The sequence below is a fragment of the Anopheles maculipalpis genome, chromosome 3RL (genome assembly GCF_943734695.1).
Source record: "Anopheles maculipalpis chromosome 3RL, idAnoMacuDA_375_x, whole genome shotgun sequence".
NCBI lineage: Eukaryota > Metazoa > Arthropoda > Insecta > Diptera > Culicidae > Anopheles > Anopheles maculipalpis.
The window spans coordinates 74,070,368-74,084,435 of NC_064872.1; the positions used below are offsets into that span (position 1 = coordinate 74,070,368).

The 14,068-nt window shown below is 44.3% G+C and overlaps 3 protein-coding genes across 4 annotated transcripts in view; all 3 read right to left on the bottom strand.

Annotated features, from left to right (window-relative positions):
• Positions 1-14,068, bottom strand: part of LOC126561947 (protein bric-a-brac 1-like) — a 182,951-nt gene that overhangs the window by 26,801 nt on the left and 142,082 nt on the right. The window lies entirely within an intron of this gene.
• On the bottom strand, positions 135-1,846 carry LOC126560974 (UDP-glycosyltransferase UGT5-like). Its single transcript, XM_050216924.1, has 3 exons — positions 1,731-1,846; positions 1,429-1,661; positions 135-1,360 (listed from the first exon to the last, which is right to left on the bottom strand). Exons 1-3 carry the CDS (start codon positions 1,844-1,846, stop codon positions 135-137), a joined length of 1,575 nt encoding a protein of 524 aa, XP_050072881.1.
• LOC126562920 (DNA-binding protein D-ETS-3-like) overlaps positions 4,808-14,068 on the bottom strand; it is a 31,147-nt gene continuing 21,886 nt past the window's right edge. For both annotated transcript variants that reach the window (XM_050219521.1, XM_050219519.1), the window contains exons 4-6: positions 13,118-13,307; positions 7,536-7,741; positions 4,808-5,120 (exon numbers count right to left, since the gene is read on the bottom strand). In XM_050219521.1, coding sequence (XP_050075478.1) covers positions 4,984-5,120; positions 7,536-7,741; positions 13,118-13,307 — 533 coding nt within the window. In that variant the 3' untranslated portion in view covers positions 4,808-4,983. The remainder of the gene's footprint in view (positions 5,121-7,535; positions 7,742-13,117; positions 13,308-14,068) is intronic.

Below are 14,068 nucleotides of genomic sequence, written 5' to 3' on the forward strand. Positions count from 1 at the left end.
ATACATTTTTTTAATGAAACTTTGTTGAGTTGGTGGTTTGTCCAAGCTTAATATTTGTTAAAATAATCTAAGTTTACTGATGACTTCGTTCCCCATTAGACCACTAAATCAGATTTCTCATCTTTTCTTTGGATTTATTTTAGCTTTTCCTTGCGTTTCGTACTAGGTATGCGACACACATGTGAAAGCATTTTGCACGTCACTAATAATGATCCTAAAGTAAGCAGCAATATACATCCAGCCACATCATATCCATTGGCAACAAACACACTCATCTCAACGCTGCTCGAGCGAAGTCGATCCTCTTTCGGGTGTCTTAATGCCCACTCTATCCACCAGATCGCACGCTCCAGCGGCTTCTCCGGTTGATCCCGAAACAGTGCCGATCGTTTGTCGATCGCCTGCTGGTACGAATCGTTGTCAAGTATTTCCTTCAGTGCAGCTACTATGCTCGCAGTTGTGAGGCTCGCCAAGTCCAGCTTAACTCCGCCACCCGCCTGTACGGTTCGGTGCAGATTAAGATGCTGATCGACGTAGATCGGTATACCGATCATCGGGACGGCATGGTACGTTGCCTCCTGTGTGCTCATCAGTCCACAGTGTGTGATGAACGCCTTCACACGTGGCTGTGCCAGAATGTCATTCTGTGGTAACCAGGGTCGTATCAGCACATTCGGGCTCGCCGGGCACGGTAGCTGATCGTCATCAAACTTCCAGAGGATGTGATAATCCGGGAAGAGGGCAAACGCTTCCAGAAACATTGCCTGCCGTTCGGAGGTGAACATTTTGCTTTTAAAGTTCGTTCCCATGGCAAACAGTACAGCTCCCTTGGGTGCGTTCGAGATGAAAGTTTGAAGCTCGGGGGGTAAAGGGTTCGGGTCGACGATTTGAAGTCCACCGACGGGGATCACGTTCGGTGGCATGCTTTCCGGAGGATCAAGGGCAGGGTTAGCGTTGGTAAGCATAATGAGTGTTCTCCGTTCCAATCCGGTCAGATCGGGAAGGGTAAAGTCAAACGCTTGCTGAGCGATTTGTGTTAATTGTGGTAAAAACACAAACTGACGGTAAAGCGCATCGAAAAGGTGTATCAGGGTGTTGGAGAAACGTTGTACGAAAGGCATCGGGTTGTCAGTAAGCTGCGTGAAATGTGGCACAAAGCAGGAAGCTTTGTGTCCACCTATAAGACGCTCGGTAAATTGAGGAACTCCGAAACCGGTCACGCTCACCAGCGGTGGATAGTGAAATTTGTGGAGTAATCCCAGCAAACACGGTCCACAGGTGAAGTCGTAGATGATTAGATCGAACCGAAAGTCCGACGGGTACAGGAGTAGCTGTTGGAGTCCTTTTGAAGTTGTAGCACCTGGAAGAGAGAAGGATCGTTTAATGATCATCTGAAGATTTGATATCTAGTTTCTGGTCTTGTACTACCTTCACATCCAAGCAAGCCAAATTGATAAAACGACATGGTGGCAGCCATTGGTGATTCATTCGATCGCTTCAATATATCGTTACGAGCATGTGTCCCATTACCGTACAGCGTGTTGTAACTGTTTTCCAGGTGTATGTAGGTGACGTTTTTCGGAGCACGTGTATCCACATTTACCGAAAGCACTGTAACGTTGTGGCCAACTTGAGCCAATCGGTTCACAATTGGTTGTATCCTGTACAGCAAGACAAAGTCACTTTTTAAATCTGATACCAATATCTAGGACATTTTCACCGATCCTTACCATATAAAATGGCTCTGGGACGCTACACTCATCAGCACGAGGATGTTGGCACATTTTACCTGTGTAAGAATTCCCACAAGCACTACACATACGATCAACTTTTCCAACAACCTCATCTTCTCCAGAACGATTGCTTCTCCGAGATGCTTGCGATGGCGACTGGTAGCCGTTCGAAGAAGAAAGTTCTTTCCAACCAGATCAACGTTATCGGAATGATGGGCAAGGTCAGTTTACAACTGGAAACTGTACCAGCAGTACTGGACAGCAATCACACGCGCGACAGAATGGGCTTCCTTCAACTTTGTAGCTGAACGCTTGTGGACCTGTTCTCACTCGTGCGATCATCAGCTGCTCAGAAGGCGCCTACGACCAGCTGATAAGCAACTGTCGTGATGATCCTCAGACGCCTTGGAACGTGGTGTGGAGTAGTAAAAGTGAATTATCATTCAAATTTGTTTGCTCGTGATATGCCGTAAGAAGTGCATGCGTGTAGTGGCTGTGATAATAATTTGGGATCTTCTTTCGGTTAGACCGGTGAATCCGATTCAGTAAGAAAAGCAAGCAAAATAATTCTCACAGCCTAGATTTAATGATAGATTTTTGAAACATTTATACGAATTTTATTTAATTCAGTTATTCCTTTTTTTTTTTGGTTGTGGTTTGTTTGTTTTGTTCGATTTCGACTCGAGAGTCGAACAGAATGCAATGTACAATGTGTCCATTTTGGTTGTTTGTTTCTTTTTCCCATTTAATATGAAGACGACGATTGAACTTAGATTTTACATACACACACACATTTAGCTTAGATACACAACTATATGACTTTATCGATCTAGAACCGATCGCTTTTATTCGGTTGTTTGAATTAATTTCGGCTGCTGTTTCGCGAGGTTTCGCCATTTTCACTCGTTAAAGATCTCAACCTTCAAAAAGCCTCTTTTGCCTCGCAGTAGTCAGTGAAACAGATATTAATATGTTTCACGAAAAAATACAGACACATTTATGTACGACATCGATCTGTTGCATGTTGGGTTTTTACACCTTACATTCATTAGCCATTCGGTACGGTCAGCGATCGGCGGAGGTGTGCGAATTTTTCATTCTATGTACAAAAGAAGTCACACCTTTTGCAACGTCTAGTTGACCGATCGCACCTTGTAGCGTTTGTGTTTGGATTTTCAAACGTACCTTCAAGACTTCTCACATGCATCCATATCCTCGACTGATGAAGGATGATTTAAGACTAATACAGTACAGGGTAGATCCTTACTATATACTTAACCACATCATCATCCACTACCGTTTAATAATACACTCTGTTTAGTTGATCCTCGAATCTCCTATTTTGACTAGATCAAATATACACATCGATAAATTACGGTACACACTGATTATTTACACAGACATTACATACATACACAGCTAACTCTTGTCTTGTAATACACATACACGCACACGCACTTACTGACCCATTTTTGACCGCAATTCGAAAGCAAAAATAGTACAAATAGTATAAAGCAAAATAGAGCACGAGCTTGCTGAGTTCGACTAATTCCAGACCGAGTAGAACGGAACGGCGCTAACGTGTACAGTCGGCCATGTTAGTACGCTCCTGTCCGATTCAAACACGCTCGCTCGAATCAAAAAATTGTTTGCAAGAACAAAATTGTAACAAGTGTCGTTAACTATCACAGTCTTTATATGTATAAATATTTGCTTTTGTTTTTCGCTTCCATTGCTTCCGCATGCCCGCCCGGTTTGCCATTGCACGTTTTTTCAGACGATTTGCTAGGGTTGTGGTAGTGCTTTTGGAATGTGTATTGCATAAATTTAGGCGTTTTCCATTCAAAACTGATGTTTTGAAAGTGCGCAACGATGGATTTGTGTTACTTATGCTGACAACATTGATCTTTTTTTTTCTCACCTCTTGGAGCAATTATTTTTTTTAACGTTTTTCGACAGCGATCCTCTCGCTCACTGGCAAACGATTGCTTTGGTAGAAGACTAGATTTGTTACATGGAACCTGTTGTATATGTTTTCTTTTCCTTCCCTCACGATCGTCACTCGCATCATTCGATGCAAGTGTTTTAACTTATTTCAATCGAATATAAATAAAGCACTTATAATACTTTTTATACCATTTTTCTATGTACAACAAGCCCGCCCAATGGAAACAAATGAGAAACGAAACGGGTTTGAAAAAAAAAAAATCGTTACGAAACATTTCTTCTCTTTAGTGATTTTTTGTCTTCTCTCTGGTGGGAACTGTTTGCGAGAATAGTTTGTTTTTTTTTTTGAGTAAAACTCGCACATTTCTTACATCAGTTTAAGGTGAAACTTAGTGTAACGTTGAGGCCTTAATTCTAACAGGGAAGGGTTGTTTTTTTTTTTACTTAAATACTTCGCACAGTAGGTAACTAATAACCGACCGATCGACAACGAGCGGTCGGTTCCCGCGTACTACACACACCCTTCACTATTTAGCTTTAGTTTATCTATGTAACGTCAGAATTTAGGTTTGTGTGTATATATACGGACTTGTCTTGTGTGACAGTTCAGCTTCACAACGGTGGTGAACCTTTTGCCAGCATTACATTACAACAAGTTTATTGCTAATTATACACTGATCGTTTTGTTTGAGTTTGTTTGGTTTAAAAATATGCTTTCCGTTGAAATCGGGCAACAGGATTACATCGCACGTCTCCTCCCCCCTGTCACTATATTTTTAATATGCGCACTTCATTTAAAAGTTGATACATTTCTTAGATAGTCTAAAATACATTTATCTAACTGGGTAGTATTGATAGTAGCGATAGTGGTTGTAGTGTGACTAGTAGTCGTTGCGGTCGCGTCAACCGTTGTCGAGGTACCGCGCAACATACCCACCGGTCCACCGTCACCATCATCATCGGTCGTGCGTGCGGCCGTCCGCAGCAGCAGTACATCGGTTGGGGCCGGCGAGGGCAGCTGATGCAGCTGACCACCAACCGGCAGCTGCTTCCGAGGAAATCCGGCAAGCTCTTGCGGGTAAAGCAGCTCCGGATGATGCGGATGCAGCTGCTGGTGATGCAACGGTTGCGAATGCTGTTGCTGTTGCTGCTGGTAATGATGATGGTGGTGATGGTGCTGCTGCTGCTGCGGGATTAGCGGATGCTATTATTCGTACGGTGTCAGCTTCTTGTACAGATCGAAGTTGTCGACCTGGGCGTGATGGTGATGATGGTGGCTGGAGGACGTGGTCGTGGGCGTTGGTCATGCGTAGTGCGGATACGAGCCCAGATGGGGCGCGACGTGCGATGGCGTCACGTGGCTCATCGTGTGCGACGGGTAAAGGTTCGTTGCCGGGCTGCCCCAGTTACCCCACGAGGCGGCCGACGGAAAGATGGAGGCTGTTTTGAAAGGATGGGGTGAAAGTTTTGAAGAAAATATTGTTTAGTACAGCGAATAAATTGCCAATTCTAATAAAATGACATCTGGTGCCATATCCAGAATGCACTGTTTCTATTTCAATGCAAATTTTTAATGGTTGTAACGCACAATTTGTTCTTTAATTGCTAATTAATTTTGAATTGAATTTAATAATCCTTTCAATTGCATAATTAATTGCAAACTTTTAATTGAAAACTCAACCCATCACAGCTTTTGACGTTGCACAAACGCCATGAACAAGAAAACACGAACAATTAGCCGTCGTCGCTTGTTGATTTTCGTCGGCACCGGTCGACCTTTATCGCTTTAAGGTCATTCGGAAGACGTAGACTCATACAGCGCTTAAGACAAAACACAGCAAAAAAAAAAAAGGAATCCTTCCATTCAACCTAGCCTAGAAGCAGAGAACCTAGACTAGACCTGCCTTTAATTTTCACCTTCAAGTAAAGTGTAAAGCACCAACAAAACAAAAAAAGGAATGAAAAACCTAGCACAAGCGGCGTTGGTTCGGCACTTTTTACCAGACCCCGCGAAAACTTCGAAAAAAAAAAATGCAAGTAGCGGTAAAGGTGAAGAGAAGTCCGCCTCGGAAGCCTCTAACAAACAAGCCGTTCCGTAACGGAACTAGTTAGGGAAACAGAAATTAGACCAAAAGAACGGTTTCACTTCCACCCGCGTTATTTTTCTTTCCGGGGCGGTCGGGCAGGGCAGGAAGCGGGGGGGGGGGGAGGGTTTGGGGGGAGATGAGTGTTTGAAGGTATGGCCATTTGCTTTTCCTTCCCTCCCCACTTTTACGGATGTGGTTGTGTGTAGGCGTTACAGCAGGCAGCAGAAAGGTGTGTAAGAAAAAGTCATCCTTCATCTTCCGCGTGGTCGCGCACCGGTTGCGTGTGGTGGATGGGCGGAGGGCACGGGTACCATGGGCGGATATTTCTCGTAGGAAGTAAGAATATGACGCTTCACAAGGGCGGAAAAGATGATACTTGAGTTTTTCCGCCTGCGCCGGCGATAGTTTCCTTCGCTACCGCCATTACGTCCCCTTTTCCCCTTCTCGGGCAGGCGTGTGCGCCGCTATGTGTATGAGTGTGTGTGTGTGTGTGTGTGTATTTGTCGATGTGTTCGTGTCTGTTCATCCTTGCACACACAGCTAATCACGCCCGTCCTGAGCGAGATAGGGCCGAGCACGATAAGGAGGGAAACATCCGCTTTCAAGAGCAAGAGCAGTCCGGATGAGCTAGAGTGAGTGCGATAGACTGACATTTAGCAAGAGGGTTCCCCCGATACACGATGGAGACGCTTGGTGGTCGTTACTGCAACATGCGCATGAGCCTGTTGTGTGCATTTCATCGGCACGGATGATAGCGGCTTTGGTACCGGGCGGGGAACCGTTTTTGCAAGTGAGATTTTCGAAGAAAGAACTCCACTGACTGGTGGGAAAATGCTTTAGACTGTTTGTTGGCCTGCTTTCACGTACAAGATGGTTGCTGATAATCGGGGAAGGATTCGTTCACTACCACAATCACCGATTCGCTACACGGTCACAGGTTACGCACATCGGGTTCGTGGGTGTTGGTGTGGAAGGCGTCTAAAACGCAAGCGTGTGTTGTAAAATCGATGGAAAATGGTACATTGATTTATTGTTTCGCTGTTTCGTTCTTAGTGAATCGAAGAAAACAAAAAAAAAAAAACATACAAAAAGACCACAAAAGCTTATCGAAAAGTTCGAAGTGCCTTCGGAGAGAAAGAAAGAGTACACTTGAGTAAAAAAAATAAATCTCCATTTCTAATGGAAAACTTCCTTAAAGAGTCAATAAACAAGAAGTCTTGCCGACGGTTTTTGTTAGAGCTGAGATCAGTAATGCCCCAAGATGGCTTGAATTTTGAAATGTCCTTATATTACTACTTTTGAAGCCTTCAGAATACTTTAAAAAATAATAATTCCATGAAAAAATTTGTACTAAAAAGATATTTCTTTTCCAATTGAAACCAAATGGCAATCCCTCTATCGCCCATAAATTTGGATAGACAACCATATTTCGCCCATTCGTCCAGGCATGGCAGGCCAGAAACAGTCGTTACGCTATTTTTACACAACCGCCGAAACGGTTCACGGGCGATAAGCCCAAATTGGGAAAGGAAATATCTTTAAACGGTTGAGTGCGAAATGGCGATTAGATTTCGTACGTGGGAGGCCGTACAACGAAAAGCGTCCTTAAAACACACACACACACACAAACGTACAAGCTTTTTTTTAGCAGCAGGACCATAAAGTTCGAGTGTCCTGAGAGGCCCCGATTTCCTATTCGCCGTACGATAGTAATCTGCGGGTAAAACTAAACCACTTCACCTGGCTGCCGTTTTTAGACTCAACTTACCGGAAGATGACGTCATGCTGTGGTGGGGGCTCATGAACGAGCTCAGCTTGGCCCCGTGATGGTACGGCGACATGAACAGGTCGCTCTGGTACTTGTAGGTCGGATCCGTCTGGGGCTGGGTCGCGGCCGCCAAACCCTGGAAGTCGAACTTGTAGGCGTAACGCTTGCCGTGCACCTTCGTCATAATGTTCTTATCGTAGTAATATCTGTTTGGATGGCGGTTGTGGGTTATTTTATACGACGTTGAGTGTCCAATGGACGAGAGAGAGAGGGAGAGAGAAAGAGAGAAAGAATGTTGGATTAGAAAAATGGTACCGGAGGGGGCCGTATACGGTCGTATAATATAGTGGAAAAAGAAATGTAGAAAGTGTCTCAATCAAGGCGAAGAAAATACACTTTTTCCACCCTACCGGTAAAGGAACAGTACGTGTCAAACCAACGATGGCTTTTGCGTTTGTGTGAAAAAAGAAGGGAAGTGTGCGTAACACGCTTGGAGTGAAGTTGTATGTTTCGATTTGTCGGTTTTGATAAGGCTGTACGATACGACGGCCAGCTAATTCTTTACGATTGCACATTGGAATACACAAATCGTAACGTAACCACTGCTCGGCACGCTCGTGTTCCAAAATGGGGGAAGGACTCGGTTTAAGGGAGAGACCTTTGTGGGTTGCCAAAGATGGTTAAAAAGGGCCTTGTTTAGTATCTTCGCAAATGGAATGACAATCCGAGACACACACACACACACACACACACACACACACACACACACACACACACACACACACACACACACACACACACACACACACACACACACACACACACACACGCGCAGAGCAAAAAACATTCCTTTTGCCACGCTTTCAACCGACAGCCGTTTTATCGACGTTAGTACGGTTGCGTATTGTCAAAAAACTAGATGACAGCTAGGTCGTAGAACAATGTGTCTACTAGCTCGGAATGGTTTTTGTGTGGTGTGTGGCGGCACACGATAGAAGAATGGACACACACGTGGATGGATGAGGTTATTCATACGGCGTTGTCAATTGTTTCGCCGAAACAGCGATCCGGGCGGTTTGGAAGAATAATGTGGCGTCGTTCGGATTGTTAAATGTGGAAATGGTTGCCTCTGTCTGCTAATGTACATGCTCACAACATGTTCCGTCTATTGACGTTTGGGACAACAACAGCAAGACGATTTGAATATGATTTTACGAGGCAGAAGCAGAGGTATTGGTATTGATTGGCGTATGGAGCATAGGGGAATGCTAAAAAAACTGCAAAAAAAATGTAGAAATGTTTCTACATATGGCTGTGGATGTCAATTAAGGTCTAAGAACACACAAACAGACACATTCGACGGAACAGATATTGCAAGCAATTCAAATGTTCGCTCTAAAAAGGTAAACATGTGCCCTAAAACTCTGAGGACACAAGACATGCACTGAAAGCTGCTACAAAATCTCTTCTTCAACTTCAACCGTCAATAGAGCAAATCGTGGCCTGTATTTGTATGCCATTTACTCCTTCTATTTGGGAGCCATAGGCAAGAAAGAACTCCAATCCAAAAAAAAAAATGTATCCATTCAAAGATATTGCGCCCTCGACTGCACTCTGCGCTGGGAAATATTCAAAATTACATCCATTAAAATCATACGCGCCAGACAATCGTGCCAGTTGAGCGTACCAGGATTATACTCAACTCGGGTTCTACCTCCAATCACCGTCGTCATCATCATCATCATCAACCAACCAACGGTAACCACCAACAACCATCGCCCAGCATCATTATCGGCAGCATCAACAGTGGCATGATAATGGAAAATGGTTCAGTGCTCCTCATCTGCCCCATTCGCTGTCGTAGGATTGGAGTTGGGGAGGCCTGGAGATTCGTTTTTCCACCCTTGTTTTCATCCACACGACTTTTGCCACTGGGGAAAAAAAAACCTGGCAACGGGATGTGTTGGTTCGGCATAAAATGAGCCGGGCGTGTTGCTGTCACTCATCCGTGCAATGCAAATGTGTGAAGAAGCTATCTTTTGCACCACACCAACGCTGGAGAACACTTCAACCGAAACACACTCGACACTGCGCGGGGTATCGCCCATAGGGGGTGGGAGAAAAACGCACGCGCCCATTTACCGACCGAGCATTTTCGAGTGGTTTAATGTGTGTACATACATATTCAAGTGAGGCATCATCATCTTCCACCACTGTGGCTCGCAAATTGCCATCCATCCACCCGGGAACGGTTTGTATTGCCACTTGGGAGGACCTGCTGCTGCTGCTGCTGTCACACGATTGTCCCATCATCATTGTCATCATCACCCGTGCCGTTACGCACTGGGCACCAGCATCGCTGCTGTTTCGTTTAGTGCTGCCCTCGTGGAGTTATCCTTGTGATGGGACGATTACCTAAATGTGACGAAATGCGTGTGTTTCAGGGTATGCTTTCCTCGGGTGAGATGGCTGTAAGCGTTAAAACAGGGCGTTGTAAAACATCCCAGTCCGTTTTACGGCTGGATGAAGGATAACAGCGGCGACATTGTGGGACTCCTTGCAAGGTGTACAAGCGAAACCAGCGGGAATTTGTATTTTAATTTCTCTGCAGTGATTTAATAAAGCAGCAACGAACATAAGGTTACAACAGTTGGCTTGACTGTGCTGCCTAGTGCTGAACGGTAGAATCAATAATTTGACGTTGCCAAATTCAATTTATGAAATGTCTGATTTAGTTTTTAATTAAAATCAGTAAACGATTCGTAGGGTTATGCTATAGTTGGATGTGTTTCGAAAAATGTTGTTTATATTCAGTACAACGAAATGTTGTTAAATGTTTTGCAGAACTTATTTGAGTTTTTATTAGTTTGAAAATTAGGTAGCAATTATTAAAATACATTCCATATTTTGTCTACGATTATCAAAGCACTATAAACCTAAGGTCTACAAACTAGATGATAGTAATCAAGCTCTATATTCCTCACGATGGTCAAATTGCTAGCGTCAAACCAAACCAAACAGCACCAGTGTCAGGACAGGGCACGGGCACGAAAGATTGTCTTTCGCTGTTCCAAAACCATCTGCCATCTTGCACCCGTAATGGCCAACAGTTCGAGTTGGCACTCTGCTTTTACTACACCCGCAGGCCCACACACACAAACACACAAGCTGTGCGCACAGAAGTCTATTAGATTTTGGCTAAATCAAAATGTTGTTATTTTTCAATTTACAAATTTGATTGCATTGAAACCTCCTCCAACGCGCGGCACCTATTCGGGAGCATATTTTGCACGTTTTTGCAGCCAGTCTGCTAGCTGAAGGCAGCGTGTTAGCATCCACCTCACCGTTTACTGTCTCATGCTGCGTACGTTCACCATTCATCGGTGGTGTAGCGAAATTCCCATGTTGTAGCAATTCTACAAACGGTTGAAACAGCTGCCATGAGCCCAACCGGAGCAGTGTCGAGGGAGTATGGAGACCATCGTTGATAGTGTGGTCGGAGGAAGTAGCCAGCGCCCGGGCATACAACCATCTATTTCGGGTGCACGTTCTTTTCGAGCTTAAATCGCAAACGATGTTTCGGTCCGAGAGCTCTAGATAGATGCTAGAGTTTTAGTAGAGGGCGGAGATGTTACAGCGACAAAAAAAAAAGAAAGAAAACCAACAGACAGCTAGCACCTCCGGATCAGTGGGATCCTTGCTCAGCGTGGTGATTTAATGGAATGTAAGAACGGTATCAGATCTGGCATTATGGTACAGTCGAAACCAAAGTTGTACGATTTTTCCGAATCGCAAAACGAAACGAGTCAACTAAAGTGGGAGGCAAGGGGTTCGGTAGCTTGTGTGCGGGGACCGGAAGCTGCACCGACTACCGAACAGGGGGAAGAAGCATGCCCAGCATGCTTTCAATCATTCGTACGAATGAATACGAAGCGTTGAAAATTGAAATTATTAGATAAATCGTGATAAAATATGCTTCGGAGAAAAACGTATGCAAGCGGGATGGGAGGGTTTGGATGAAAACTTAGGGATGTTGTCGAGTCGTTGGCAATGAAGCCAGATTGGGAAAGAAACCAACGGCATCAAACGGCTATTATGCGATGTCAGACGGAGTCGCTGGGCATTGTGTTGGAACGGTGTGGTTGATTAAATTGGCAAAGCATGTCTAAGAGCTTATCATACTTGGCGCTCAACTTGTAAAGTGTAACTTGTGTATCCTGAGCAAAGTTTGGCTAGCACTTGCTCCGATCATGTGGAGAAATCGTACAGAATTATCGGTGAACGTGACAACTTGAAAGAACTTCGAAGAATATAGTATTTATTTGAAGGACGACAATTTAAACTTGGTCTAGGACTGGCCGCTTTATAATATTGCTATTACTATTTGATGTTGTTTTGTAGCGATACATTTAATGCCTTCACATATAGTGCCTGAAAGTATGCAATCACAATTTTTATTTCACTTTTTAGTAGTTTCGAGAGGATTCTCTTTCAGGTGTGCCTTTTGTAGACAATAACTGGAGTTTTAAAAGCTTATTCATTGTACGAAAATAAACAATAACGTAGTTAAATGCTTTCAAGTTTATAAAAAAATCCCAATGGATTTCTAGACTTAATTGACAAGTCCGAATTTTCACCACCGCACAACGATGAGGCCAATCAACCTTCAAAACTGAATCAAATAAATGCATCTAAAAATGGTATAAAAATCACTGCAGACAAAACCCCACCATAAATCGTCCAAAACTAGTGGAAAAAGGCAAACTGTGCTAATTGTTGTGCCGAAGCACGGTGAAAGCACACATCTCAACAACTGCCCAGCAAGTGATCCAATTTGCCATTCAATCAACCGTTGGATAATGGCAAAAAAGGTCCATCGGGTGCTACCAGTGCTCAATCTATCTGCCGTTCAGCGGGTCAGCTGTACGGTCTTCGTTATCCAGTGCAGGCTAAAAGCTAATCCCATTACGGGTCAAATGTTACGCTTTCATTCGTCCTTTATCGAGGAGAGCTAATAGTAAAAAAAAAGTTGCAAAAAGACGTCTCCGTATCGAATGTGAACAGACTGACAAAGGCAGCCACAGTAGCAGAACACTATTCTCGCAGCCAATGGTCCGTTACGAGGGACACACACACACGATTCAAATCGAACCCCGATGATGAGGGCGGTGATCGTTAAAGACAATTTGATTTACTGTGATGATTTCTTTTGTTTGCCCGTTCCAGCCCTCCAAACGAATCCCTCCCAGGATAGTTTGATTCGTAGTCGGCGAAGGACGATGATCCTCCTAATTTTGCGTCCCAAAATCCAAAACCAACGTCTTCGAGGGGCTAGCGAGAAAGCAAAACGTGAAACTGGAGCCAAAACAAGGACGGAGAATATGGCCGAAACGATTTGTGCGCACGGTTTTGTGGCTAATTTTCGACGACAGAAGTAAATTGAGTGAAAATTGCAATAAAACTGACATCAAAAGAACATTAGGAATAAATTATGTTTTTTTTTTTTTTCGGTGCGTTTGGCACAAGTTGGCACTACCCTGCCCGGTATGTTACAGGCGCCTCTTGCAGCCTGCTCTACGTACCTTAATGCTCGGCTGAGTTTGTCGTAGTTCATGTTGGGTTTGGATTTTCGCTCACCCCAGCGCCGGGCTACCTCGTCCGGATCGGTCAGCTTAAACTCACCGTTCGTACCCTCCCAGGTGATGCAGGTGGCGTTGGTAGAATCGCTGAGCAGCTCGAGCAGAAACTGCCATAACTGTATCTGTCCGGAACCTGCGAAAAAGAAGCCCAATTGAAACGATTGTGTATTAGTAAATAGTTCCACAATACTGATGGCGAGAAGTGTTCGTTCGTTTCTAAGGAACATTAATCACACTCTTTTCCGGGGTGCGCGCCAGGTGAAGAAAACGAGTAAAAAATTGCCAGAAAATTAGTATGACTATGTTCACTAAGTGGTTACATTTGGTACCCAAAAAAGGGGATATGGCCGAAAAGAGCGAAACCCCAACAGGAACAAGTGGTTGATGATTCAACAAGCCTTTTTTTGTTTGGGACAATTGGTTCTGCCTATTCATAGTAGTAACCTTGCATTACCACCAACGGTGTTTCGTGCAAAATAAAGCAACTTCCCCAAAAGCGATCTCAAAGCGTCCTCACATCATGTCCTCAGCTCAGCTCAAGAGACGGGGAAGGAAAAAATTAATGGCGACAGTAATAGTCGCACGGCGGCGTAGAGTCAAACATACCAACCTTCTCGTGAGGACAACAACAAAGGGCTAATTATCATAACATCATCAATAATAACACCCACCCAAAACCAGGCAGCCTTGCCGACCGACGAACCCTTCGCTCGAATCGGTTTCGGTGCCATTTTGGCAACGCTACAAGGGGTGGGTTAAAATGGGACACCATCCGGAGGGTGGTGGTTTGGGATTATTTTTTTTTATGAGGGAGGAATTTAGGGCCTGGCATGTTTTTCGGTCCCGATGTCGATTCGGTCCGATTCAATCTGTGCGGATTATGTGATTCATCAT